This window comes from Strongylocentrotus purpuratus, unplaced genomic scaffold, assembly GCF_000002235.5.
Source record: "Strongylocentrotus purpuratus isolate Spur 01 unplaced genomic scaffold, Spur_5.0 spur5_scaffold_17, whole genome shotgun sequence".
NCBI lineage: Eukaryota > Metazoa > Echinodermata > Echinoidea > Camarodonta > Strongylocentrotidae > Strongylocentrotus > Strongylocentrotus purpuratus.
Window position 1 is genome coordinate 13,810,098 of NW_022145602.1, and position 27,574 is coordinate 13,837,671.

General features: G+C 38.8%; 2 protein-coding genes across 2 annotated transcripts in view; both read left to right on the plus strand.

The window, feature by feature from the left end:
• Window positions 1-4,023, plus strand: part of LOC105441640 (solute carrier family 28 member 3) — a 28,586-nt gene extending 24,563 nt beyond the window's left edge. The window contains exons 12-13 of the mRNA XM_030987757.1: window positions 770-950; window positions 1,627-4,023. Coding sequence (XP_030843617.1) covers window positions 770-950; window positions 1,627-1,703 — 258 coding nt within the window. The 3' untranslated portion in view covers window positions 1,704-4,023. The remainder of the gene's footprint in view (window positions 1-769; window positions 951-1,626) is intronic.
• Window positions 4,024-16,504: 12,481 nt separating this feature from the next.
• Window positions 16,505-27,574, plus strand: part of LOC105439689 (fibronectin) — a 53,662-nt gene continuing 42,592 nt past the window's right edge. Inside the window, exons 1-5 of the mRNA XM_030988230.1 lie at window positions 16,505-16,519; window positions 17,127-17,400; window positions 22,147-22,413; window positions 23,688-23,960; window positions 24,949-25,215. Coding sequence (XP_030844090.1) covers window positions 16,505-16,519; window positions 17,127-17,400; window positions 22,147-22,413; window positions 23,688-23,960; window positions 24,949-25,215 — 1,096 coding nt within the window. The remainder of the gene's footprint in view (window positions 16,520-17,126; window positions 17,401-22,146; window positions 22,414-23,687; window positions 23,961-24,948; window positions 25,216-27,574) is intronic.

Genomic DNA, 27,574 nt, shown 5'->3' on the forward strand with positions numbered 1-27,574 from the left:
CATCACCCATATGAATGTGCGAGCACTATTTTCGCTTTTTGGCCTATGAATTACAAAGTGTTGCTGACTTTGTCCTCCAATTTTTTATCTTTTTTCGAAGTCTGTTTTTCTTCATGTTTTCGTGATTATTTCCCCATACAATTATAAATGACATCTAAAAGGATTTTTAGTTACACTTTTGAGATTGCTGAAAGGCAAAACAGCGGTAAACAGCTGTAACGAAGAAGAAAAAAAAGCCTTTTGGGTTTTTTTTTTGTCGTTGTTTCTTTTGTAATGTGTAAAATGAATGGTAACTGCGTGCAACAAAAAAACTTGTGCATATTCAGGGAGCTTTGTGTTACAAGATAAGTTAAAGAAATGTCAAGCTTAAATTGCAGCTCACGTCATTGCCAAAAAACGCAGCTGTTTGCTGTGTCATATCCGAACGAGAATTTCAAGTCTTTTTAGTGGGGTTCTCAAACAAAAACAAAAAATCTTCTCAAAACCAAACGTCTGGGTAAAATAGAACCCTGGTGCTCTGTTCTGTTTGCTAGACCGAGAACCAACGAGACCGACAACTTCGATATTATGAGAACTCGGACAAGCTTTGAGAAAGATACTGGCGGTCTCTTGGACCCTCAGTCTCCTGAAAAACCTTCAGAAAAGTCAGAGAGGTATGTACGGGCGACACTACTGGTTGTGCTGGTGTTGCTCTCCGTTAGCCGTAATCAATATTTATAGAAGCGATCGTTTATAATAATACACATTTTCCCCCGGATCTTTTCTACAGGTTCGATCGGAAGTTATTGCTACCTACGCCCTCTGTGGCTTTGCCAACATAGGCTCTGTAGGCATTGTACTAGGTGCTTTAGGACCTATGGCGCCCTCAAGGAAGGGTGACTTAGCAGCAGTGGCAATTCGAGCCCTAATCGCTGGAACGGTCGCTTGCTTCATGACTGCATGCATCGCAGGTAATTTATACTTTAAACTATTACATTACTAAAATAAATACCTTTATTTTCTGCCCTTACCATTCTTAACCCGTTAACTACTGAATTGTCTGGGTCCCATAGGCTTAACACAGGGACCACCAGGTTCCCGTAAGTGAAGGGTTAAAGGGGCATGTTCCCCGTATTCCAGAGGGCGCTCAAAATACGTACGCGCTGGCGGACGGCGCTATAGCTGCCTATTGACACCGGCAGAATACGGCTCTTACGCAGATGGCATGTTCCGATAACTACACTGGCGGGAACGTGCCCCTTTAAATCGAGCTTACGTAATCATTTACCAGGGATTATAAGTGCACGTCCTAAACAAAAAAAATGTACATGTACACTTGTTTTACAAGATTTTACAAGGTTTTACAAGATTATAAAGACTGGTACGCCTTAACGTCCTTTTGGTACTATTTATTTATTCATTCATTTGATATAAATGATACTCATACCCAAACGTACAGACACACACAAAACACACACACATATTATATACATATATACAGTATATTGTATTCATTTACCTATTTATTTATTTATTAAATATATCTAGCTATCTATTTTGAAAAAGAATTCACAGTGGTGAAATTAAATATTAATCAATAAGTATTTAATATACCTAATTCATAATTCATTGTATATTTCTCTCCAGGTATCCTCTATGTACCAGAAGACATTCCCTTTAACAACTCCACAACAAGCATCCCTCCTATGACGACAGTGTATTAAACTTAAGAAGGCTGTAGATAATTGTTGAAATTCTAATACTATCGACAGTATTAATAGTCAAGTTTGTATAGCACTTAAAACTACGTTTCTTTAAAGTACCTTACAATGTAATTTTTTATTATCACGGTCATTCGATTCAACTTTATACTATTCCGTTAATAATTTAGTAGTGCACATGCTTCTCTTCCTGGTGAGCATTACAGCCAGGTGCGATTTTACAGGCGCTCATATGCCAATCTAACCACATTAGCGTTCGCATTCTGCAGGATACTGACCCATTCAACACCTGGACAGAAGGAATGTAGATTTAAAAAAATGTCTTGCTTAAGGGCAGACATGCGGTGCAGGTGACCGAATCCATGACCTGCGCATCTAAGAATATAATATTTCTGGTGAAAAGGGAGCCAGTAAAGACTAGTTGATGCTTGAGCTGGAGATGACGTGGTCTATTGGGTACAACGCCGAACTGTGGATCGCATGGTTCGTGGTTCGAGTCCCGCCGCGGCCCTAATGTCCTTTGGAAAGACATTGATCTACGTTTGCCACACTCCACCCAAGTGAGGTATCTGGAAGGAATCAATTCCTTGACATGTTAAAGCGCCATAATGGAAGCCATGCTAAAGCCAGGGTAATATTCGTGGAGCGCCATATACGTACGAACCCACTATTATCATCATTATTAATGTGGGCTGCATTAGGATGAATTTATATCATATATTTCAAGGTTTACAAAGTTATGTATACATACACTGGAATCTACTCTAAACATGACAAATACACTCCTCCAAATCATTACTTAGATTAAATCTAGAATTATTATGTATAGAATTCATCACACTTGCAGTTGACAGAACATGTTCTTGATAGAAAGTTTTATATGTAAATAAGAGACGGAAATTTCTTTATTAAAAAGCGTGTTTTTACTGTAGGACATGAAAAAATGTAAATCAAGAGGAAATGATTAAATTTTTATCAAGCTTGTTATCCCTTAAGGAAATCTCCAGAAATTATAATATGCGGTCTTATTATTTGAAGTTGTATATTGTTGTATAATACTACCAGTATCTATCCAGATGATTCTACTGCCTAATATTTACCTAAAAGGTAAATTTTTTGTGTTCTTTTACCCTCAAAATAGTCTCGCAAATGCAACGTTTAACTTGTCATATTGTTATGTTTTTCAGTGGACTGAAGTGGACTTCAATTCCACTACATGTCAAATATCACAATCTCTATTAAACTATGTCTCCTTCGATGGTTACATGTACATGTTCCCCGCGAAATGCACGATTGTCTGAACATTAGTTAGGCCTGCCATTGTATTCAGCCATGTTTAGATATTTTTCTTCGTGTTGCGCTGCAACAATATACTATATACCACAGAGACTTTTCTTATATTGCAACAACTTTTTCAAGTCAAACACTGTCACTGTAGAATGATCATGTATGAATAAAACTGAGATATATGTATTCCCAAGCATTTGGAGATCCAACCAGCACGACACTGCCCAGGCTGTACAGACAGATTGATACGTATACGCATGCTATTTTAAGATGTTTCATTTACAGAAAGGCATGGTAAAAGCGTAACCATAACGGTTTTACCCTCAAAAATCCAGTTGGATTTACACAATGTTTGATGAAAAAAACACACGCACGTTTGTTTTGATAGGTAAAATGGAACATACCATGAGGTACACTTTTTATCCGACTAGCGTGCATAATAGAATACCATCTATCAAAACTTTATTTTTCCCACAATATTTGGTAAGATTTTACCCAACTTATTTGAGGGTGTAAGAATCAACAGTCTTTTAATCTCCCATGCTACTACAGGGAATATAGAATTACAGTCATTGTCAAGTGGTTAAAGTGGGAAAAATGTCATTATGTCTGTTACTTCTCTATAGTTTCTTTTATCAATTATGCAACGCGATGTGTTTTATGCAAGAACGCCATGCGAACAACTGTCAACTGCATCATTTTGTATTGGTTTTTGGTGCACTTATATCCTGCATATTTCTTTATTGTTCAACGATATGACCATTAAAGTGTGACCATTTCATGATTATATTTCAAGGGGTCGTGTGGTCATGAAAAAAAAAGCTTTTAGAGAGGTTCTACACCTCATTTCTTTCTTTTTCATTTTGTTGTTCTCATATTCCATTTTTGTTTAAATATGTGTATATTTCTTTTCATATAGCAATGAATGTCCACAATATATAAATGATTATATTTGTCCAACATGAAACAGCAAAAGAGCTACGAATGCAAAGAATATTAAATTTCAATTGTTAATAAAGTTATACTTATATACTTATACTACGACCATAGTCTTAATTGCAGTGACAAGTTGTGGGTGAGAGTGAGTGTATAGATGGATTAAATTGACGCCATGCAGGGTATAATTTTGTGAAACCAGTAATGCCTCACTCGTAAAATTATTAGGTTTAAAAATGTACAATGAAGGTAATTACGTGTCCACCGAACTTTTTGCATTAAAAAAACCCCAAGTTGGTTGATATTTTGCCCATCTTAAATTAATTATTAAATAGTTTGTCCCTAATTGGACAATTTATTACTCAGGTTGGGTAAAAATTAAATGCCCAAATTTGGTGGGGTGGATAATTAACCTCTTGCTTGGCAAATGCTGAACCAATATTTTGAGCAGGGCGTCACCCCGACCTCTAACTGATTTCGAACCGATCGATTCTTAGCAATTCATGGTAATGTCATGTTGTGTTTGGTCAGGGCCCTGTTTCATAAAACTTGATATCAATAACAAGTTACAAGCTACTGTTATAAGCTACTGAAATCATGGCATCTGATTGGCTGAGAGCAAATTTTCATAGAAATTTAGCAGTTGTTATAGATAACAAGTTTTATGAAACGGGCCCCGGTGTCGGTCTGGTATCTGTTTCATTAGTTGTGACGGGATATTGGGAAAGAAATGGAGAGGATGGGACCATGGACCTTTCAGTTAGGTCCATGAGACCCTACAGTTACCAAGGTGCACGACATCACCGATATGAAGTATAGGCCATTTCCTTTTTAATCAGGGACTTCTTCGAGCAGTCTATCTACGAAGTTCTTAGCTTCCCAAACGATTAGAAATCATGTAAAGTAGGAGTGGATGTGAGGGAGAATGATGGTAATAGGGACTTTTAGATTTGCGTGGGCTGATACGTGTGACGTCCATTGAAGGCAGTGCATTAAAAGGACGTCGACCGTAGCAATCCCCATTGTGTTCGTGCGAATCTAAAAGTCCCTAGTAGCAAAGGAGTGGTGAAAGAGAGAGAACAAAGAAAAAAAGAGGGAGGAAGAGAAAGGAACAGAGAGAGACAAAGAGAGAGGGATAGAGAGACAGAGAGAGAGAATCATCGCGAAATTATCATTATGAATATGAATGAGAGGGGTATGCCGAGGCAGTCATGCAGAATGGATAAAAGAATTTGCGGTTTACAAAAAAACGTCTACCTAGCGTGAAATCCGTAAAGAAACAGGGAAATGCAATCGTATAATCACTAGACGAGAGACCTGCGACTTGGACCTGAAAGTTTAGCCACAGTCCCGGTAATGTGAATAGGCGCAGGTACATCTCGCTTTCGATAGTTTGAAAACTTTCAACGGTGAGGAGTTTATTACCGAGGATTAGAAAGTACTGGGGATCACACTATGAATATAACGGACAAAGAAAGCGGACAAAATATACAGTTCCTCATTCTACCCTCAACAATGCTATGGTAGACAAAGGAACTTCCCTTCAGTCGGGCGCGCCGGAAGCAGTTTTGGATGGGGGGGGGGGGGGGGGCTCACATTCCAGGGGGCTCACATTCCAGGGGCAGTGACGTAATGAGAAAAATAGTTTGGAAGGGGGGGGCAGACGAAAAATCTGCATCACCACCAGTCTTACACGTTACATGCAGGTCCCGCGGAACGTTTTTCAGAGTGGAGTATTATCGATTAGGTAGAGCGTAAATTGCCGTGGGGTCCAGGGCATGAGCCTCGGCAGGGGGTCAAGGGGCTACGCCCCCGGAAGCTCAGGTGTTTTAGGTATTTAATTAAAGTCAGATGAGCATCCAGGGGCCGCCTTAGGGCCCTTTGTGGGGTCCAGGGGGCAAAGCCCCGGAAGCTCAGGGGTTTTAGGTACCTAATTACGGTCAGATGAACATCCAGGGGCCCGCCTTAAAGCCCTTGGTGGGGTTCCAGGGGGCAGAGCTTCCGGAAGCTCAGGGGTTTTAGGTATTTAATTACGGTCAGATGAGCATCCAGGGGCCCGCCTTAGGTCCCTTGGTGGGGTTCGGGGGCGGAGCCCCCATAAGCTCAGGGGTTTTAATCATTTAATTACGGTCAGATGAGCATTTTTTATACCTTATTTGTGACATTGGCAGGTCACTTATTTTTTTCTCCGTCTTTCTTTCTTTTTCTCTTTAACATACTGTTTCAAAAAGGAGGGGGGGGGGGGGGCTCGAGCCCATCCACTTTGCAGACCATGACATAAAGGCTTCTAAATAAGCGTATTTCGCCTGACTGTAATTTGGGAATTTCTTATTTTCCAACAAACGCATAAAAAGGTATGACTTACTACACAAATGGAGAAAAAATGCCGGAAAATCGTGTCCCAACATCAACATTTGTAAATCACTTGTTTCGAATAAGAAATACATCACCCCCCCCCCCCCAATCAATACGCCAGCGGTCAGGGGCTCATGTCTTCTCACCCCTATAATAAAAAACCGACACGCTTTCCCATTCTCGCACAATATGTTCACGATATGCGCGTATCGCTATTATAGAGACGTCCATTGATAAATACCGCATAGGTGGCATGCGCAATGTTTATGAAATTCAATTCCTGTGAACTTTCGGTTTTCTTTGAATGGAATTGTATATATGATTTAATTCAGGTTTTTATTATTGTTACGTTCTTTTGGATTAAAAATACAAAACATGTTTACTCCTTTACTGTTTTTTTTTTGGAGGGGGGGGGGGCGTTTTTTTTTTTTTTTTTTTTTTGGGGGGGGGGGCAAAAATGCGTTTTGCCCCCCCCCCCCCCACTTTTTTGACTGGGGGGGGGGCAACTGCCCCCCCCCCCCCACTTCCGGCGCCTATGCCTTCAGTGCTATTATGTAAAAATGTGTAGAACAGGTGAATATGCATGTGACACCTGTTCTACAGATTTTTACATGATAGCAGTGAAGGTATGTTCCTTTGTCTACCATAGCAATTTTTGAGGGAAGAATGAGGAATTGTATATTTTGTCCGCTTTCTTTGTCCGTCATATTCATAGTGTCAGCAGGTACCCAGTAGGACTATCCCTCACGTAACTGTAATGAAAACTGGTGATTAAAAAAAACACCTGTATCTCCTCATTCCCTCAGTTCCAATTCTTCTTTCTCTGTCTTTCTACTCTCTCTCTCTCTCTCTCTCTCTCTCTCTTCATTCTCCTCCTCTCTATGTATCCCATTCTCTCTATTCTATTTTCTCCACTCTTAATAATTCGATCTTTTCTCTCCTTCCGCTTCGTTTCTTTATTATATTTCCATATTTTATATCCCCTTTTCTCCCTTTCTTTTCTCATGCTGTTCGTTTCTCTATTTCGTCTTGCTCTCTTTCTTCATTCATAATCTTAAGTGTTTCTCATTATCTTGCACATGTTTATCCCTTCGATTAAATCAGTATTCCTCAATAACTCTGAACTTATTAAGTTTTCATGGTTGTTGTCTTCCCTCTCTAAGTTTTCATAAGTTTTTTTTCTCTCTCTCTTTCTCTCACACACTCTCTCTATCTACCCCTCTATCTTTCTTTTTCTTTCTCCCTCCCTCTAGTCGCTCTCGATTTCGCCCATTCTCATATGTCCCTTCTGCGATTCCTCTATATCCTCTCTCTTTCTACACACTTAAATTATCCCCCAAATCTTATTCGATGTCTCATTGTTTTTCATTTACCGTCTATGCTTTACCATGGCTATAAATACTTTTCTCCAAGACTGTCAACATACCCCCCTCTCTCTCTCTCTCTCTCTCTCTCTCTCACTCTCTCTCTCTCTCTCTCTCTCGCTTTAACTCTCACCTATTTTCTCTTTCTATTCAATATCTATTTTTCTCTTCTTTCTTTTCAACTTCTTCCCTCTCTCTATCATTCGGAAATGGAATTGCCCAATTCTTTCCACCGATTCATCCAAATCCCACACAAAAAATGTTCACGTCCAAATGAAAAGCATATACAAACGGAACATAATAGCACCTCCTATGCTTGGATAGGCACCATGTATTCGATACAGGTATTAATTATGACATGATATATACTGCATGATCATTTCGAGTTCCTTTCGCAAGACCGCTGGCATATATACAATACCATCCTCCAGGGCTGGCGTGCCAACACCTTGGATCTATTTTGCTTTCACACATTCTTGAAAACTTTGTGACCCCACGGAAGAAAATCACCACCGGTACTCTACTCTACTCCACGATTAGGGGTACTTTCTTCTCCCCTTGTTGATGGTTTATTCTTTAACTGGACTCGATTCTCCTGTCCTTCAGGGCAATTTTAACACGATTCATAGAAGGAAGTTTTGGGAACAAATCCACCGATTTGGATACATTTCCATACCGGATAACCACGCGCTGTTTAGGGTTGTTCTTGCGTGGTGGAGAACGGCGTTTTGTACGTCATCAGCTCGTTCGGATTGGCGTTGTAACTTGGGCGGATACAAAAACACCATGGCTGTTCGCACTGATGGAAACTTTCGGGTCTTTTGGATGCTGGGAGTGTTAACATGTTGCTTATTCGCAAATGCTGTAAGTATAGTAATGGTTGAATTATACTAAATCTATGACCCAGTAACGTCGACATCGACAAACACCTATAGCTATTCTGTCTCAAATATTGCTGCATTCAAATGTTACCTTTGATTATATTCAAAGTTCATGACCTGTATAATTTCTTTTTAGGCTGTTTTATGTTTCGATTAAATTCTAACGAACCTCCTCATGCCATCACGTCGACATTCCAGAAGAATCAACAACTTCATAATTATCCAACCCGACAGTCTTCCTTTTTCATTTTTAATGTATAATTGTATGTGTGTATTCGGGCGTACTCATTACAAGCTATGCTTATCGGGTTTCGCGCCTTTCCTTGTAATACAAGTTCTTTAATTATATTTATGTTCCTACTTTTAAATTGTATTGTTTGAACAGATGTCAAATATGTTGACAAATTGTATGGAAGAAAATATGAAACATAAACTTCTACTCCATTATGAAAATGCTTAAAGTCATCATGATAGAGACCATCTGTAATAGGGACTTTTAGATTTGCACGTCGACAGCTTTGACTGCAACGTGTGACGTCATTTTAAGGCACTGCGCATGCGTCACGTCGTCTCAGTCGGCGATCGAGAATACGTCAACCTTGATTTTCCTAAATCTATTACGGTACTAATATGCCGCGTGCGCATAAAATATACAGTTCCTCAGGCAGACAAAGGAACACCCCTCCCCCCCCCCCCCTACTACCATGTAAAAATGTGTAGAACAGGTGTCACATGCATATTCACCTGTTCTACCCACTCCCACACAACAGCAGTGAAGGGACGCTCCCTCGTCCACCACAGCAATTGTTGAGGGTAGAATGAGGAACTGTATATTTTGTCCTCTTTTATTGTCCGTCATATTCATAGTGTTACTTCCTGCATGCATGTATATCGTCGAGTGCAATCTAAAAGATTTCTAATTGTAGTCAACATGGGCAGTTGAGTACGTTGACACGCATGATCAGTCGGCGTTCGTCGTGTTCTCGTCCACTCAATCTAAAAGTCCCTATTATCAACACTTGTTGGCTGGCTGCACCACACACCCGTTTTTGTTCTTTTGTTTTATATATTATGTAACAAATGTATTATGTAAAGGGAACCTTAATTACAAGCATAATGCTTCCAATGTTTCCTTCTTATTACTGCAGACTATTGTTAGCAATATTTGTATTTAATGACTTGCCATTAAAAAGTTTTTATTACTGTTGTATCAATCGAATATTATGTACATGTTTTGTTACTTTGTATGAGCCTTACTTCGTCAATTCTTTTCATATGCAGTTAAAGTGGAAATAAAACCTTTAATTTTTTTTTAAATAATCTTTAATACAAAGTTAATCATAACTATATTTATTGTATAACCACAATTAAAGGTAAAGATCAGTATTGGAAACGCCCCAATTTCAAAAACTGAAATTGAACCTCTCATTACCAATCATGTGAAAGAATATGTTTTGACTAATACATGATGATTAAAAATTTGCCGGGAAACCGCCTACTAATTCATATATTTGGTAAATTTGTTTCTCTCATGGTCTGTGAGAGATATAGGGTAGTCCCATATACATCTTTCTGTGTATAGTGCTTGTAACTTTACGAAGAATGGGCCAAATTTCTTATCATTTTGATGATTCCAGAACCTTGCAGATGCTAGATGCTAGATGATCAACCTTTTCTGATCGATTCCACAACGTTTCTTTCACAATGCAATCGCATGACCATAACTGGTCTTTACCTTTAATGAAGGAGAAATCTTTAATCGTGATTTCAACGTTCGTGGTAGTTAATCATGTAGGCCTACGGAAATTTAAAGGGAAAGTCCACCCCCAAATAAGTTTGTTTCGATAGAGGCAGAATAATAAGAAAATCAGGTGAGTGAAAGTTTGAGCAAATTCTGAATGAAAATAAGAAAGTTATGAATTATTGAAGTTGTGATCAATCAAATACAAATTGGCAACTCTGTGACTTATTATACGAGCTCTCCTTCATTTGCTTTGTGCATAATATTCCATAAAATCATGTTTTCTTCGTTATTGATGACGGAATATATATTTGTTCCTTGCAGGGGGAGTATAGAAACATATTTGCAATTATTATATTTAGGGTGCATGTATAGTTGAAATTTTTCTTGAGGGAAAATGAAAATTTTAGATTTTTTTAGTACTGAGCTAATGAAAGTTGAGCTCGCATGATACGTCATAGAGTTGCCAATTTGTGTTTGGTTGATCACAACTTCAAAAATCCTAACTTCCTTATTTTTAATCGGAATTTGCTCAAACTTTCACTGACTTGTTTCTCTCATTTTTCTACTCCTATTAAAACTAACTTAATTTCAGGGTGGACTTCCCCTTTAAGAAAAGAAAGTTAATGCCATCATCTTGATGGCAGGATTTATTCATTGAAAGGTGATGAGCGCTGATTGCGGCTCCCAGAGATTAAACCAGGGTAATAATATCCCAACTTATTTAGAAGCGTATATGGACAATGTATCATAATATGAAATGCGCCAAGTCAGAACAGATTTTGATAATCATTATTATTGTTATTATCATTATCATTATTATAATAATAATTATTATTATTAGCATTATTATTATCATTATCATTATTATCATTAGTAGTAGCAGTAGTATTATATTTATTAGTATTACTATTAAGCCACAAGTTTGCTATTTAGATTTTGACGCACTTCAAAGTTAGATGATCAGAAATTGTGTCTATTACGTCATATTAAATTATTAAAACAGAAGTCAATTTAGAGCATATAGAGGTTTTTTTTTAAATGTCTGAAATTGGGGGTGTCGTAATTATAATTATGTCCGACGAATTTTGTGAAAGTGCTATGCGATAGTGGGTAGGCTTATTAATTTTCTCAATTTATATTTTGTATTTTGTATTTATTTACATTTATTTCCTTATCAACAGTACAATATGAAACACAATGTATATATACATGATAAATGTAACAATTATTTCGACATAGAGTATACAGTAAATAATTCAGATACGGAAGGAGTAATATTTGCAGTAATAGGCTACTCTTTTTCGATCAGAACTGGACAAAATATTTCCCAAACGCAAAATCTGCTCAAAGAATGATTGGCAGGTCATATTCAGCATGTTCAGAGTGTGAACAATTATAAAACAATAATTTATGACAGTGCATTGAATCAGTGAGATTTTACTGAGTTTTTAGAGTAAAGAAGGTGGGAAGAATGTCGATGCAGGGAACTTATTTAATATAAAAGAAAAATTGTCACTATAATACACTACTCCCCCCCCCCCCAATTATTATGTATTATCTCTCTCTAAGTGCCATATCGTTTTTTTTTGGCGATCATGTTGTTCCACAACCCTCGGCTCCTAGCCTTATGTATTAGTACCACTCCCAGTTATTTCACCAAGCGCGTAGCCAGGATTTCATTTTAGGGGGGGCGGTAGTGAGCACGCGAAGCGTGCGAATCACTTAAGAGCGCGCGTAGCGCTCTCCCTAGGGGGGTGGGTGCAGGGAGGGGGGAGATTCCCCCCTCCCGCGCGAAGCGCGGAAGCTTTGAAAGAAGGCGATTCGTTGTACCTTTCTCGACTCATAATCCTTGTCTGAATTCAGTCCGCCCCTCCTGCGAATAGCGCGGAAGCTTTGACGTATTATTAGACAAAGAAGACGATTCGTTGTACCTTTCTCGACCCTTAATCCTTATTTGATTCAGTCCCCTCACGCGCGAAGCGTGGAAGTTTTGACGTTTCATTAATTAATCAGAGAAAGAAGACGATTCGATGTACCATTCTCGACTCTTAATCCTTAATTTGAACACAATTTCTCCCGTTCCGCGCGAAGCGCGGAAGCTTTGACGTTTCATTAAATTATTAGAGAAAGAAGACGATTCGTTGTACCGTTCTCGACTCCTTTCCCTTTTTCTTCCTACGTCCTCTTTCTTTTTTTTCTTCTCTTTCTCTCTCTTTTTTTTTTGGGGGGGGGGGGGGCGACCGCCCCCACCGCCCCCCTGGCTACGCGCCTGTTTTTCACTCCTCTCTCTTCCAACAATTTCTGCAGACTGTTCATCTTTTTAAAGTCATCCATTTGTGTTTGTTTTCTTTCTTTTTTTAAAATAAAAAATCCAAACTCAACAGGGGGGGGGGGGGGTTCCCCAAAACATACACATACAAAACCTGAAGGGGTGGGTTTAACCTCCCCCCCCCCCCCCTCCCCTCTGCGTACGCGTCTGCTGGCCAGTAATCCATCTGATTCGGCTTGCTTTTTCTCTCTTTTTCTTTATTTTCTCTATCTTTATTTTTTTCTTTTCTATCCCTCTCGATCGATCCCGGCCGCCCTCCCTTACGTCATGGTACATATTTACATTTCATAGTTCTCTCACTATGAATATGACTGACAAAGAAAGCGGACAAAATATACAGTTCCTCAGGTAGACAAAGGAACATCCCTTCACTGCTATTATGTAAAAATGTGTAGAACAGGTGTCACATGCATATTCACCTTTTTACATAATAGCAGTGAAGGGATTTTCCTTTGTCTACCCGAGGAACTTTATATTTTGTCCGCCATATTCATAGTGTCTTCCTCCTGGCCTCTTCCTTCGCTCTCTTCCCCTTCCTTTTCTTTTCTTCTATTTCTTTTCCTATTTCCTTTTCCTTCGCCTCCTTTTCCTCTTTCTTCTTCTCTTCCTCTTCCTTTTTTTGAAAATTATAGGGGGCGGCAGCCCCCTGCCCCCCTCTGCATGGCACCGCCCCTGACTATACTAAACTGTACTTATAACAACAATATCAATAATGACAATAATCATCACGCTGATGGTAATATTAAGATAAAGAGAGAAAAGATAAGATAAGATATTTATTCGTCTTTCTTTCAAATGACACATAGATCATAACATTAGATCATTAGAGAGTGGGAGAGAGGTAAAGAGAGGAAAAGAGGAGGTAATTATTAAGCGGTGAAAGAGGACACAAACTTGACGAAGTCAACGCACAAGTAGTAGCGTGTAAATTTTGCTGCGCTGGTGGAGTGACTAGTGGAGTACGCATGAGCTGAGCGGACTAACATAAAGTGTTGGTAGATTTTCCCATTTAAAAGAGCATCTAGCTTTGTGAGTCGATTCATCATGGTGTACGACCTTCTTTTAAAATTCCAGGTGTAAAGGCAAAGGTAAATATCAGGGGTAAAGAATCAGTCTCATCTCTCTTGGAAAGTTACGACGGGCACCGCGAGCTCCTCGATCCCTCCCGGCCCGCTAGTATGGCAGAGGGGATTCCGTAACCGGTATATCATTGTAATAAAGGCGGCATGCCTGGCTTTGATTGAGTGTTGAGTGCTGGCTTGTATTGTAGCCTACCGTTTCGAGAACTTCAGGAGAATCTTCAATTCAATTTTGGACACATGTGACGAGTGACTGCTTGCTTGGTTTTTTTTTTAATGCGTTTAATAGTCTACGCCTTTAACTTTTTATTAACTTTGTATGATAAAATTGTAGTTCATGCTCTTCGCAATTTGTTGGTTTACATTTATACACACATAGTCTATATATATATATATATATATATATACATAGGCGCCGGAAGTGGGGTGGGAGGGGGCACTCGCCCCTCCCCCCAACCAAAAAAGTGGGGGGGGGGGGGGGAACGCATTTTCGCCCCCTCCAAAAATTCGAGTAAGGATAGAGAAAGGCCAAATAAAAAAAAACATGTTTAGCGTCCTGTTTTTTTGAAAAATAGGTAGGAGGAGGCTCTTTTTATTTTTTATTTTTTATTTCAAAATGGCCGCTCAAAATGGCCACTCGGTACATTTTTCCACAGTCGGGCTCTATTCACGAAACTACTTTGAAATCGCGGCAATAATGATGCAAACAGATAGCAATTTCAAAATGTCAAGTCTCTTAGAATCTAGCTCAGCTCAGCTCACACAGCAGCTGCAGTGACACTGCACTGTGCAACTGAACTGTCAGTCACGATCATTTTCTCTGATTTTCTTGTGAAAACTTATTTGAAAAATGATTATCAAAATTCAGTTAACAATACATGGCGAGAATAATCACAAAATAAGCTCTGATGTCATACCTCTATTCACGAAAACTATAAACAATTGTGGCAATCATGATGGAAATTGATTGCAGTTTCGCAATCTTTTTTAGCAAATGGTCTAGGTATAGCTAATATGATCTATCAAAACAAAATTGACCGCAAAAAACTTGATCCCTGTGCTCCGTTTCGCAACCGCGAAAATGTACGTGTTTTCGCGTTCACGTGCGTGCGACATGGTAAGCCAGGTGAATCGAGTTTTTTACGACCAAATTTGTGTATACAATTTTATTCTGAGATTCAGCGCGCGTGTGCATGCTGACCAAGAAATGCACACAATGAATACAAAGCTAGTAGAGAGCGGCCGCTCGTAATCGTTACGGAGGCGATTTGAGATCATTTCCTTTTTTGACACTTATTTTTTTGGTTGCCAGCCGTGCAGCCAAGACGGGACTTTTAGGTTGCCCGGTGGCGTTTTAGGTGGTCAATGGCACCCGGGCAACCGCTAATTTCGAGCCCTGTAGGCTGTTTATATTGTAGCACTGAAAAACGTAAAAGGGGGGGGGGGGCACGATACGCCACAGAAGGTGCTCAAGGAGTCGGAATAGTAACACCACTGCCCTAGCTTGGCTACCGATGTCAGTGGTCACAGCATTTAAGAATCTCTCCTACCGGTAGTATTAGTATCTGATACCCATTTAAAAGTGAAATTCAAGGAAAATCCCAAATATGTCAACTAATGTATCACTGGAAACTGGTAAGCTAACAGATGGCCATCGTACAAGTTTTAGGTCAACTACATATCGGGTGATTTATAAAAATACAAATACAACCACCTCCATAGCAGCTGGGATATACGAGAGATTCGCCGGAAAAATAATGATGTTTTAATGACGTCACTATATGGACCAATACTGCCCAAGCAGACGACATCCCATAAAGAATGTACATAATTGCAAAGCTATTATTTGTCAAATTATAATGAGTTTAGTGTATATAAATGTAATCGCATGTCAAACCATTCAAAAGGGGATATGACCTAATTCTGATAACTAAAATCTTTTGCTTGTAAATACACAGGATAGGGGTTAATTATCAATCAAAGAAACCAGACTTTCAAATTGAAAATCCGCGGAATGATATTGAGGACGGCATTTTGTTCTCTCTTGAACCGCCGAACATACCACGGTTTGTGCAGCTGAATATACAATGGCGTCTTATTTTGTTTACAAGCAGTAGATTCCTTTATTTTTGTATCGCTGCATTTGTCATCAAAATAAAACCATGCACGGGTTTAGAGTGAGGCAATAGATTTTACATTTAGCCTGACGGTAGTGAAGAACGAGAAAGAACTCAAGAGAAGATGAAAACACAGACACTGAAAATGTGTGAGATGTCATGGGACATCGTCTGCTTGTGCAAATCATGTCCATACTGTGATCTCACACATCTAAGCAGCGTTCGGAGAGCTCTTCAGGTGCTATGCAGGGGCTGTATTTATGCTTTTTTTAATTTATAATAATCATTACTTTGAATGTTTCCAAGCATTGAATTTTGATAACCTTGTCGAATCAAACTTTCAACTTTGCAATAATGAAAATAAATTTAGTTTTTAAAATCAATGAATATCTACTTTAACACCTGGGTGGAGAGAACATGACAAATCTAGAATAATGTCTTGCTAACAAATATGAGATTTAAGTGCCTCACGAGGGGTCGAACGTGCAACCTTCCAATCACCAGTCAAGTGTTAAAAACTCTCAGAAACGACACCTCCAAAATTAATTTCAATGCAAAATCTATACCGTTGTCCCACATGTAGAGATGAGTGCAGCGGATGAGAGATTTTTTACTAAAGGCTGGTCGCGTCCTTTTTTCCCGTACCACTAATGCGTCACAGAGATTATTTCAACGTCTTGAGAGATCCCTATTAAAACCTGCGCATGCGCACATGGTAACCTTTAGGGTTAGTGATAGGGTTATGATAATCATGCAAACCAACCTTTCATCAACCCATCGTTAGCTCAATCGGTAGGGACAGCGTAATACAATGATGGAGTTGTGGGTTCGAACCTCAGTATTCATTCAGTTTCTTTTTTTGCCTTTATTAATAGTGAGGAAAAGCAATAAATAATCTAGGTAAGTCTAATTGTTTGTGACCTCTTTCCGAGCTTTCGTAGCTAAATTAGCTACCTAACTAGCTACCTAGCCAGCTAGACTCTTCCCGAGCATGTTTATTGAAATTAAAGCCTTAAAATCAAAATAAGCTCTTTCAGGACGTCATAATAACCTCTGCGACGCATTAGTGGTACGGACAAAATAGACGCGACCGGTTTATGTACTGGAACGGAACAACTCGGGCCTATCATAGGCTCTAGAGCACTTTCGCATGTGGCATGCTTCGATTGTTTCGACATGTGCACATGTGTCTAGCTTCTATGGAGTTGGAATGAAGAAACCAATGATGCTTGTGAAGAAATTTAGCGGCCCGAATGGGAGGGGGCCGGGGGGGTTCGAACGTGCACTAAGGCCATATATAATACATGTACATGTATTTCATTATATATTACCAGAATGGACAAACAGGAGTCACGGGACTCCAGATCGACAGCACCACTTCCTTCGGTTTTGAAATCTCATGGTCGGTGGTTGGAACCTGGGACTACTACGTCATTACTGCCTCTCTAGAATCTGGTGAGGAAGCCCCTGGATATCCTATGAACACCACCTCAATGTCTGCACAACTGATCCATCTGTACCCTGATACAGCTTACGATATTCAGGTACTACCTAACCTGAACGATGGAGAAGAAGGCCCATGGGACTCTACATCGGGCACAACTGATGGTAATAACTGTCATTAGAATGTCACATACAAGTACGGCTCCACACTAACTTTTTTTGGAAAGGGGTCTGGATTTAACTTTTTAGAGTCTGTATATGCATGATCGACCCCTTTGTAAGAATTTTTAATTTGTGGAATTCGGACCTAGATTTTAGGCTCCCAAATTCTACGCCTTACACCGGGCTGTAGAATTTGTGCACCAGGTGTCCCAGGTGCCTGTTAGAGTTGAGCCATGCTTATACATGTGCATGGCTATTGGAGATAACCTTTGACCCCTAAATACATGTAGCTTTACGTGTAGAATTGGCTCCTATGGGTCTGGTGTTTATTGGCCCAGATTCGTCCGGGGTATATCCTACAGGAGGAGAGGGAAATAATATTTTAGAATTTCATTTTCAACTTAATACCCGGTAGCAACTCCAAATTTGTAGTAGAGTAATAGTTGAAAAGTCTCCCAATCAGGTCAACTAGCAAATGTAAGTAAATTAAAATTTACTTCAATTGATGTTAGTGTTCATTTTGAAGTCGTATTTGCCGGCGATAAGGCCGCACCCCCGATTTTGACATTTAAAAAAAAAAAAAAAAAAAAAAAAAAATCTTTTGCCAAAGTCGGGATTCGATCTCTTGCGTACAAATGTTGAAGTGACTAAAATCACCACCTTAAACCTCTCAGCCATCACGCACTGATACAATATTCTGCAGTTTTCTGTGATTTAGTAATTGAAATGGATTGAAAATGGCGACTTCGCATGCTGGATGCTTCGCGGCGGCTCCGTTAAACGGGCCCTTCTTTTACTTTTGCAATGCATTGGCACGAACTTAGATCAAAATCTATCGGCAGATGTTTATGGAAGTTAATTTTCGTCTTCATGTCAACAATGCAAGATAAAATTGTCGGTAAGATGTGTGGAAATGTATAGTTATTGTACCGTTGGTAGATCTAGTCCCATATGTACAAATTTGTGCTGGTTTTGCCATAAAGGCCGCACGCCGACTTTTTGAAATTTTCTCTTCCAAAAATACTGCGGCCTTTACGCCGGCAAATACGGTAGTCCAGCAATCGATTTGTAACACACTCCCACATTATGCCACATAGGTGTTGGTCTCAAGAGTTAGAATATATATTCTCTAATTTCAGCCTGGAGTTCTACTACTTTTAGTGAACCAATCATGCAAAATATATAATGTGTTCATCGTCACAAGACATTATAATACAAATGTTGACTGCTTTGAGGGGCACGGTAAAAAATATGGCCCTCGGTGATCTCGCAACTGTGCTATGCCCCGAGACGACATTCATGGGGCAAAGCACAGTTGTGAGATCACCGAGGGCCATGGTTTTTACAGTGGCGTGTAAAAAAAGAAGCAGTCAACATTTGTTTTATCTACTGCATCCTTCGTTAGCTCAGAAATTAATTTCAAAGACAGATGAAATACGTTACCGTAACGTAATTCTCATTGATGTACATGTCTGATATGATATGATATGATTATGATATGATATGATGGGATATGTGGGATATTTAAGTTAATTTGAATTTAATTGAAATTCATGTTTATTTCCTGCCTATTTATCATGTAATATAGATAGCACATAGAGGTCAGTATGTACAATACAATTGCCGGTAGGCCAGATCAGACAAATACCTAGAAAGCAATTAAGGCTTGTGTTTGGAAATTTGGATTGCCCATTTAATACATGTAAAATACATCAATAATCATTCTTTGAATATGTTTCTTGTACCATAATAAAGGGGAGAATGTTGAAAAGAAAATGGAGAATGGTTGAACGGTTGAACAAAAATTAAAACTTGTAAAATTGAAACGTGGAAGGAGTATGAACTGATCTATGCGAAGCACAGAGTCCCTTGTGGCTCCAGGCCGGGCTCAGGGGTTTGCTTATGGGCTCTCGGGTTCTTAGATGCACTGTAGTAAAATCTGAGTCATACTTTTAAGCATTTTCGAAGAAATTTTAGTACTAAAATTCCCTGAATAATTTTGGTTGAGAATGAATATAAATCTGCAATTTACTTGTTCCTGAATTTCAAACCTGTACAATCAACATTCATACCTGTCGCTGCTACATGTGTTAATCCCTTGTGAACCACCCTGACAGAGTAAGGAGATATTAAAAGGGGGACAGGTGATTTTAGTACCAGGGCTGCTTGAGGCCCGGACCGCCAGGCATGGCAATCCGGACAGGGGTCGTTTCATGAAACCAACTCCATGACAGTCAAATCTATGTCCACGACCTATGGAGGTGTCAGGAACTGGACAATCTGTTTCACAAAGCCATGATTAGCGGCAAATTCATGATTTTGATACTATCGGCTAAAAAGATAAAGTTCTAGTCACGATCAATCAGATTTTATCCTGAATTATCAAAAGAGATTATGAGGCTTAATTTCATTCATACTGTTTTAAAAAGTAAAAACAAGTTGAGCGACATCGTCAAGATGTCATGGATCTTGTAGTTATGACGGTTTTGAGAAACAATTTTAGAATAGGGCTGCCTTAATAAGAGCAGCAATCTAGACCACCATGGAGGCTCTGTTTTTCATTTTGTAAAAACAGTATCGACTCCCCCTTGATCATTCTTCACTATTGGTAGGGCTTTACACAAATTCTTTTTAGAAGGGGGTTTGGATTCTGGGGAAATGTGAGGAAGTTGGAGTTGCACACAGGGCGGAGGCATGGTTGTTGACTGTGAGCAGTCCAATAGCTCTCATTAGGGACTTTTAGATTTGCACGTCAAAATAGTGGACTGGTACGTGTGACTTCCTTTTAATGCACTGGCAGTGGCAGTGCCTTAACCCTATGTTAATTGGGGGGGGGGGGGGGGGGTCAATTTGACCTCCCTGTAGAAATTTTGCGACTACTCCGAAACCGCGGCAGATATGAAATTTTCCTTTCATGACTTTTTTCTTTCGAGTCTAACCCATCTTTTAAAATAATTTTTCGTAAATCAGACGTATAGTTACAAAGTCACGTGACCTTTTGTCTTTGCATGTCAGCCCGAAAATCGCTCATTTTTGTGATTTGTGTACAAAATTTCATTTTTCCTAAAAAGAGATAAAACATTGGTTATTTAATCTTGTTTAAAGTTAAGGTGTTTGTTTTGGGGTCACAATAGTTGAATTGTAGTTATAAATGAAATAAAACAAACAAAAACAATAAAATACATAAGTTAAAAAAACAATGAAATACGTAAGAAATTATAAGAACAAGAGATAACAAGGAATAACCTGGCTCTTCCAATTTTTTGTGTTGTATTATTATTCCAAATGGTCCAACAAATATATGTAGTAAAAATGAATGCTCAAATATGAATAATGTATGATTTATGGGCAAAAATGTGAATTGTATGACCTTATTTGCATAGATTACCATAAATATGCAAATGAGTGAATTTTTCAAAAAATTGAAATTACCATAGTATTCTATACACTTCACTTGACATGTATGCAAATTTTCGCGGCGATCGGCAGTGAAACGGCCGAGATCTTAGGGGGGGAGGGGGGTCAAATTGACCCCCCCCCCCCCCCCAGTAAAAGCCTGGTCTGAAATAGCCCAGTTAAAATAGGGTTAAAAGGAAGTCAATGTGCCTTAAAAGGACGTCACACGTAGCAGTCCACTATGTCGATGTTCAAATCTAAAAGTCCCTATTATTTTTATCTTTTGATCCGATCCAGAATGCTCTGGATGACAAATTAAACATCTGCAGAAAGTGGAAACATCGCTGAAAAACATCACTATGAGTCCATTTCTGCTGAAGTACTTTGTGCCGTTCGTGAAGAGCAAAATAATAGAAAATAATCATTGTAAATGCAGTCTCTAAGCTGGCAATGCAGTGTAAACATTTGTAATTGGACTTTTTTCATATATAAATTGGCAATTTGCTGTTGATGTTTCAGTAATTTCGATTCATACTGCTTCATTTCATATACATTTTAAAGGGATAGTTGAGTTCTGTTGCAGAGGGCGCTACACAAAATATATTTTTTTGGTGAGATAATAATGTATAAATTGGCAATTTGCTGTTGATGTTTCAGTAATTTCGATTCATACTGCTTCATTTCATATACATTTTAAAGGGATAGTTGAGTTCTGTTGCAGAGGGCGCTACACAAAATATATTTTTTGGTGAGATAATGAAAAACTGACTGTCAAATTTGAAAGAACATATTATTTAAATGACAAAATCATCTTTGTTTGATCAAAATTGGTTCAGAAACGGCTGAAATATCCATAAATATAACCAGTTCTAATATTTGTGTACCACCACAAAATGTAGATAATTTGAACCAGCCATTGAAAAAAATGAAATAGCACCTACTTTTTATTCCCGCCAATGCCGTTGTTGTCTTTTTGTTGATTTTGTTGTGTTGGTTATAAAACGCACAACCAGTCGGCCCATGTATTGTTATTATTACCGATAATTAATTAATCAATTAACGGTCACCGTGACCGTATTTTTTTATAAAAGTAGAGCTAAATTGGTATGATCGTATTGGCTAAATTTCACACATTTTGGGGTCTGAAATTACCTTCATAGAAATGTTAGGTCCTAAAAGGGCACTAGAAATGTCATAAATAAGATTAAAAGCACTAACCATGTAATTGAAGGCATTTGCGGTCTGAAACAAGAACGCAATTGAAAGAGTGGAATATATACAAGTAAATTTGAGGCTGAAGAACTGATTTATTTAGTCCTTTACCATGTTTCTACTTACTTTTTCTTCCTAAAGTCTCCCGCATAGAGGTGACGGTAAGGAGCGAAACCTTTATCAGTGTTGCTTACACCTTGCCCGAGGGCCAGCCGTCTTCCAATCAGCAAATAAGACTTGGTCATTTCGGGAGTACATTGCAGACTTTTGATAATCAGCCAGTAAATAATATGGGGAGCATCATCTTCAATTCATTTCCCGCTGTCTCACCGGGAGATCTACTGTACGCATCAAATGCTCCATCGAGTGACTCAACCAACTACTTGAATGAGATCCACTTCAGATATCGTAAGTATTTCTTCCAGGAAACTGGGAATGAGATAATCACAAAGACTTTCGAAAAATGAATAAGGTGCTGAAATTAGCCTTTTGTTAGTTTTCAATAGTCTTTGCGATGTTGAATGATAGTTAAAATATACAGATAATGAACCCCAAAAGACATTTCAAATAGCTTTGTGCTTTGTGAAAACCAATTGTTTTATCATGAAGTTGCAGATTTTGATCATCACATTTTTGTATTCATGTGACTATAATTTTTACTTCTAAAGGCTAGTTCAGATATGGCATTGTAAACTGCTGCTGTTACAAAAAAAATACAAAAAATACTTTTTTTATAACACATAAAATGAAAGGCAAAATGAGATCTGTGTTGTGAAATACAGAAATATGAAGTGTGTTTCCCTTTGCGTGATATAGAAAAAAGTCGCAGGTTTTCTGTTTCATATCTAAATGAGCCTTATTGGGTACCGGTAATTGCAGCCTTAGATACATTTTAGAAGATTTTTACTTTCAGATTTCACCCTATCAGAAGTATGATGACAAAATACAATGCTAAAAATTATAATTTTGGCAAATACCCCTATTTTGCATTTTTCAGTTCCCACAAAATATGACTTCTTGTTGCATTAAAACATGCCTTCTAATTTTCTCCCTATTTATACCTGCTTACCGAGTATACAGAACCCCGTTTTCACAAACTATTTTCAAGCATACAATGTGAAAATGTGACCCTTTTTAATCTAACTTACTCTTTAAAAAAACATACCCTTTATTTTAAATCCAATCCAACATACTTTTTTTCAAATCTGCAAACGTTGAAATGTTCTTCAGCATTCCTGAACATCCTTTTTTTTGCAAAATATGTGGACTGCACTTTCATGCCACACGTGTGTGTAGTGAGATGTACACTTTTATGTCTACCTTGCATGCGACTTTTAGCTAGACTGCGCTAATTTGTTATCATTTTATAATTCCAAAACCTCACAGTATACATCAGGGTGGTGTTTCACAAAGCCTTTTTTTCAATGACAAATGACAAAAATCAGTGACAAATCTGCTGATAACCAATCAGAAGCAAGGATTTCAGTAGCTTATAACAAAAACTGTCATTTGTCACTAATGAAAAGTTTTGTGAAATACCCCCTGTACTATGTGTTACGAAACTATCCTGCATATACAAATTAAGTCAATATGAAGTGCTACCAGTGGGTGATTGTCTATAATAAAGGTTTGTTTTGACAGCTGTGTTGATGATGAATATCTCTTTATTCCTTCCATCGAAGATCCAAATCCCCCCCAGAATGTCATGGTAAATCCATCGTCATGCGATGCTTTTGAAGTGACCTTCGACCTTCCAGCAACTGGTGGCAACTATGACGGATTTAAGATCCGTGTCAACGACGGAGTGCGGGATACTCTGATGGGCAGTGCCAAGACATTAGTGATCATCAACGGTTTGGCCCCAAGTACGCCGTATACGTTTAATGTGACGTCTTTTGTGGGTATCGGCGGGGATGAAGCAGAAAGCGAAATCTTCAGTGACACCCGAATTCTAGGTATGAGGTTGGGTTTTTTCACATGATTTTATTTTTTAAGTACACTATATGTATGGGCATGAAAAGACAGGTTCTTGAGGTCAGATGTTTTTATTAAGGTTACAGGAACATTGATAAATGAACACACACATAGGTGGAGGCATATCATAGATGCAGTGGCATTCATCTTGTTTCACTTTATGATTTCCATGTTTTCCACAATTGTTTATGTATGTACTTTGTCTTATGAAGTTTTCTGAACTGCTTCTTTCATAATTGTATGTATGTTGTTAAATGCCTTAAGCATCCCTTGGAATGGATATATGTACACATTAGAAATGTTTTTTATTATTATTGTTGATTGTTTAGTTATAATTGATAGTAGTAGTAGAAGTAGTTGTAGAAGTAGTAGTAGTAGAAGTAGTAGTAGAAGTTGAAATTATTTTATTGACTCTTTCAACTTCCTTTCAGGATATGAGAGTTCAATCAAATACATAAATATATCAAGGTATACGTGTAATATAAAATGAAAATGAATTTTGTTTTATTTTAAACTGCAGTATGAAAATAGATAATACTTACAAAAATATATTACAATATATTACAAGCTGTAAAATTTTTATAGGAAAGTTATAAACATAAAAAAGTGATACTAAACCGTACATGTAGAACATATTACAAATCAAGCAGTGAAGGTGGCTTAATTATACTACTTAAACTACTTGATATTACTTCCTTTACATACATACATATCTATGTCTGAGTCATGAGTTCTTTAGTTCAATAGTTAGAGAAAAATGCTGCACTTGTATACGCTTTTTATTGTTATTATTTCTGTTACTGTCGCAGTGAGCTTTCACCTCATCCTGAGAGAGGAGACAGACCAGGTCTATCCTGGGGCCAACCTGAAGGCATGTAACCCTATAGAAGTCATGTTTCTATTAAACAATATATCGACAATAAAACTTGCTTCTTGAATCTGAATCTTGAATGCTAAACCTTCCAACAGGTCAATACGACAACAACGAGACCTACGTCTCCAGCACCAGCAACACCAATCTTCAGGTCAACTGGCTGGATGCTGCCACCAACGGTCAACAAGTGTGTCTGAAGGAACTCTGCAGCACCCTACGAGGTGACACGCCCATGTGTCTCCCAACCAACCAGACGTGCCCGCTGTTCTACACCTTCGAGGGGCTGGTACCCGGCAGGAGATATGTGGTCTTCGTAGAATACAACGACCGGACAATGGAGGATGTCATTTTCACGCAAACAAGTAAAGCTTTGTTCAGATATGACCTTCAATACTGCAGTAACACAGAGCTCAGTGAATATGCGCAGGATCTTTGTTGCGCTCGATTGCCATTCATTTACATGTAAAAAAGACCCTGGCGTTGTTTTTAATGTGGCAATTTACCGCCTTATATCCAAACTTGCCTTAAAGATACTATGTCCCTTTTGCAGTCAACATCAGATTCTGTAGAACTTTGCAGGAATTATGAATATGTCATGTAAGTCCTATCTGTCAAATTTAAACTTTAGCAGTGTCCTCAAGCCTTAGATTAAGCAGCCAGGAGCAAGGGGCAATTTATTTTTAAAAGTTGCCCCGTGCCCACGGGGATTTACCAGAGCAAGGGGCAATTTCTTAAGAACCAGGGTCAATTTTCTCAAAACAGATAATGACAACTAATTACACAAGTTAAATAAGTTCAAAGATACAATGTTAATTTCATAATATGAATAGATTTAGATCTACGATAAATTTAATTACATTTTAATCTTAACAAGATCAACAGGAAAGATTGATTAAGAACATCAACTTGCACATTATACAGTATTTTAAAGTAACTAAAAATATTGATGAGCAAATGAATAAATAAATTGGCAATTTCACAAACATCGAAAGGCATAAGGACTTGGGAAGTTTATCCCAAATCAAAATCACACCTCACACACAAACTTTCCGTCACACTCTCGGCAGTAGGAGCAAATTTGAAGAATTATCTTTTTAATTGTATAACCAAAGAAATAAGAAGAAAACTGACCAAATATTCTTACTAAAAATCATAAAGTTGCGTAACGTGCATTCTCGAAACCAAAATCGTTCCTCGCACACACACTCTCGCCATACCGCGAAAGGTCCTTGGCGGGAAGCTAGCGGGCTGGGAGTTTGCCAACAAGACCAATGCACCTTCGGGGATTTGCAGTGCGCAACTTTATCGGGACTCGAAAGGTTTGCGGTGGGAAGCTTGCCGCCTAGCTTTTTGCCAAAACAAGGCTAGGTCGGCTGTTTGCGAAATGAGAGTAACTATGATCGAGAACATCGTAGGTGTTCTTAACTTATCAATAAGAGAATTCTAAATTCTATTTGAGATGAAATAATAAACTAGACCTACAAACAAACCTCAACAGATCTCTAATGACTATTTGAATGCTTGTTTATTTCTCCATTTGACGATTTGTTTTCTTGATCCTTCAATACATTTGTACGTACGTGCGTGCGCCACAGCACTGAGGCGCGGATCCAGGGGGGGGGGCCGAGCTGGCCTTGGCCCCCCCCCCCCCCCCCCCGCAAAAAAAAAAAAAAAAAAAAAAAAAGAGAGAGAGAAGAAAGGAAAAGAAGGGAAAGGGAAAGAGGAGAGAAAGGGAAAGAAAAAAGAGGAAGAAAAAAGAAAAGGGGAAAGAAGGAGATCAGGGGGGGGGCCGAAAGAGCCTTGCCTCCCAGGCTGTTGACTCCCCCCCCCCCCTAATAAAAAAAATAAGAGAGAAGGAAGGAAAGGGAAAGAAAAAAGAAAAGAGGAGATACTGGCGTACGGATAGGGGGGGGGGGGGCTTGGGGGAAATCAAATTCAAACATGGTTTTTTTTCTAATTCCACAACGGTGGATTACAAATAATGCTGAAATTACTTTATTTCCGAGATTTTTCCTCACTTTTTAGTAAATTATACGTTTGTATGTGTTTGTTGGAAAATGACAAATTCCTAAATTTACAGCCAGGCAAGAAATATGATTCTTGATATTCCTACATGTCAGGGCCCGAGGTACGGCAGGGATCGGGAGCCTCGAGCTCCCTCCCCCCCCTACACGTTTTTTTAAAAAGTATATTAAAGAGAAATAAAATAGAATGAGAGCAAGAAAGAGAGAATAGTTAACTGCCCGTGTTAAAAAACAATGAGGCATCAAAATATGCTCATCTGAACTGGATTAAATGCCTAAAACCCCTAATCTTCCGGGGGCTCTGCCCCCATGGACTCCACCTATAGGGCCCTACGGGGGCCCATAGATGCTTATCTGACGGTAATTTAATGCCTAAAACCCCTGATTTTGGGGGGCTCTGCCCCCTGTACCCCACGCCAATAGTGTCCTGCCAGTGTCACAAAATAATAAGGTATACAAAAAAAATGCTCATCGGACCTTTGTTAAACGCCTAAAACCCCTGAGCTTCCGGGCCGGCTCCGCCGTCTCGACCCCACAAGGGGCCTAAGGCGGGCCCCTGAATGCTTATCTGACCGTAAGTTATTGCCTTAAACCCCTGAGCTTGCAGGGTCGGACAAGGTATCAAAATGTGTTTATCGGACCGCAGGCACGTAGCTAGGGGGGGGGGGGTAGGAAGAAAAAGGAGCAGACAAAGGAT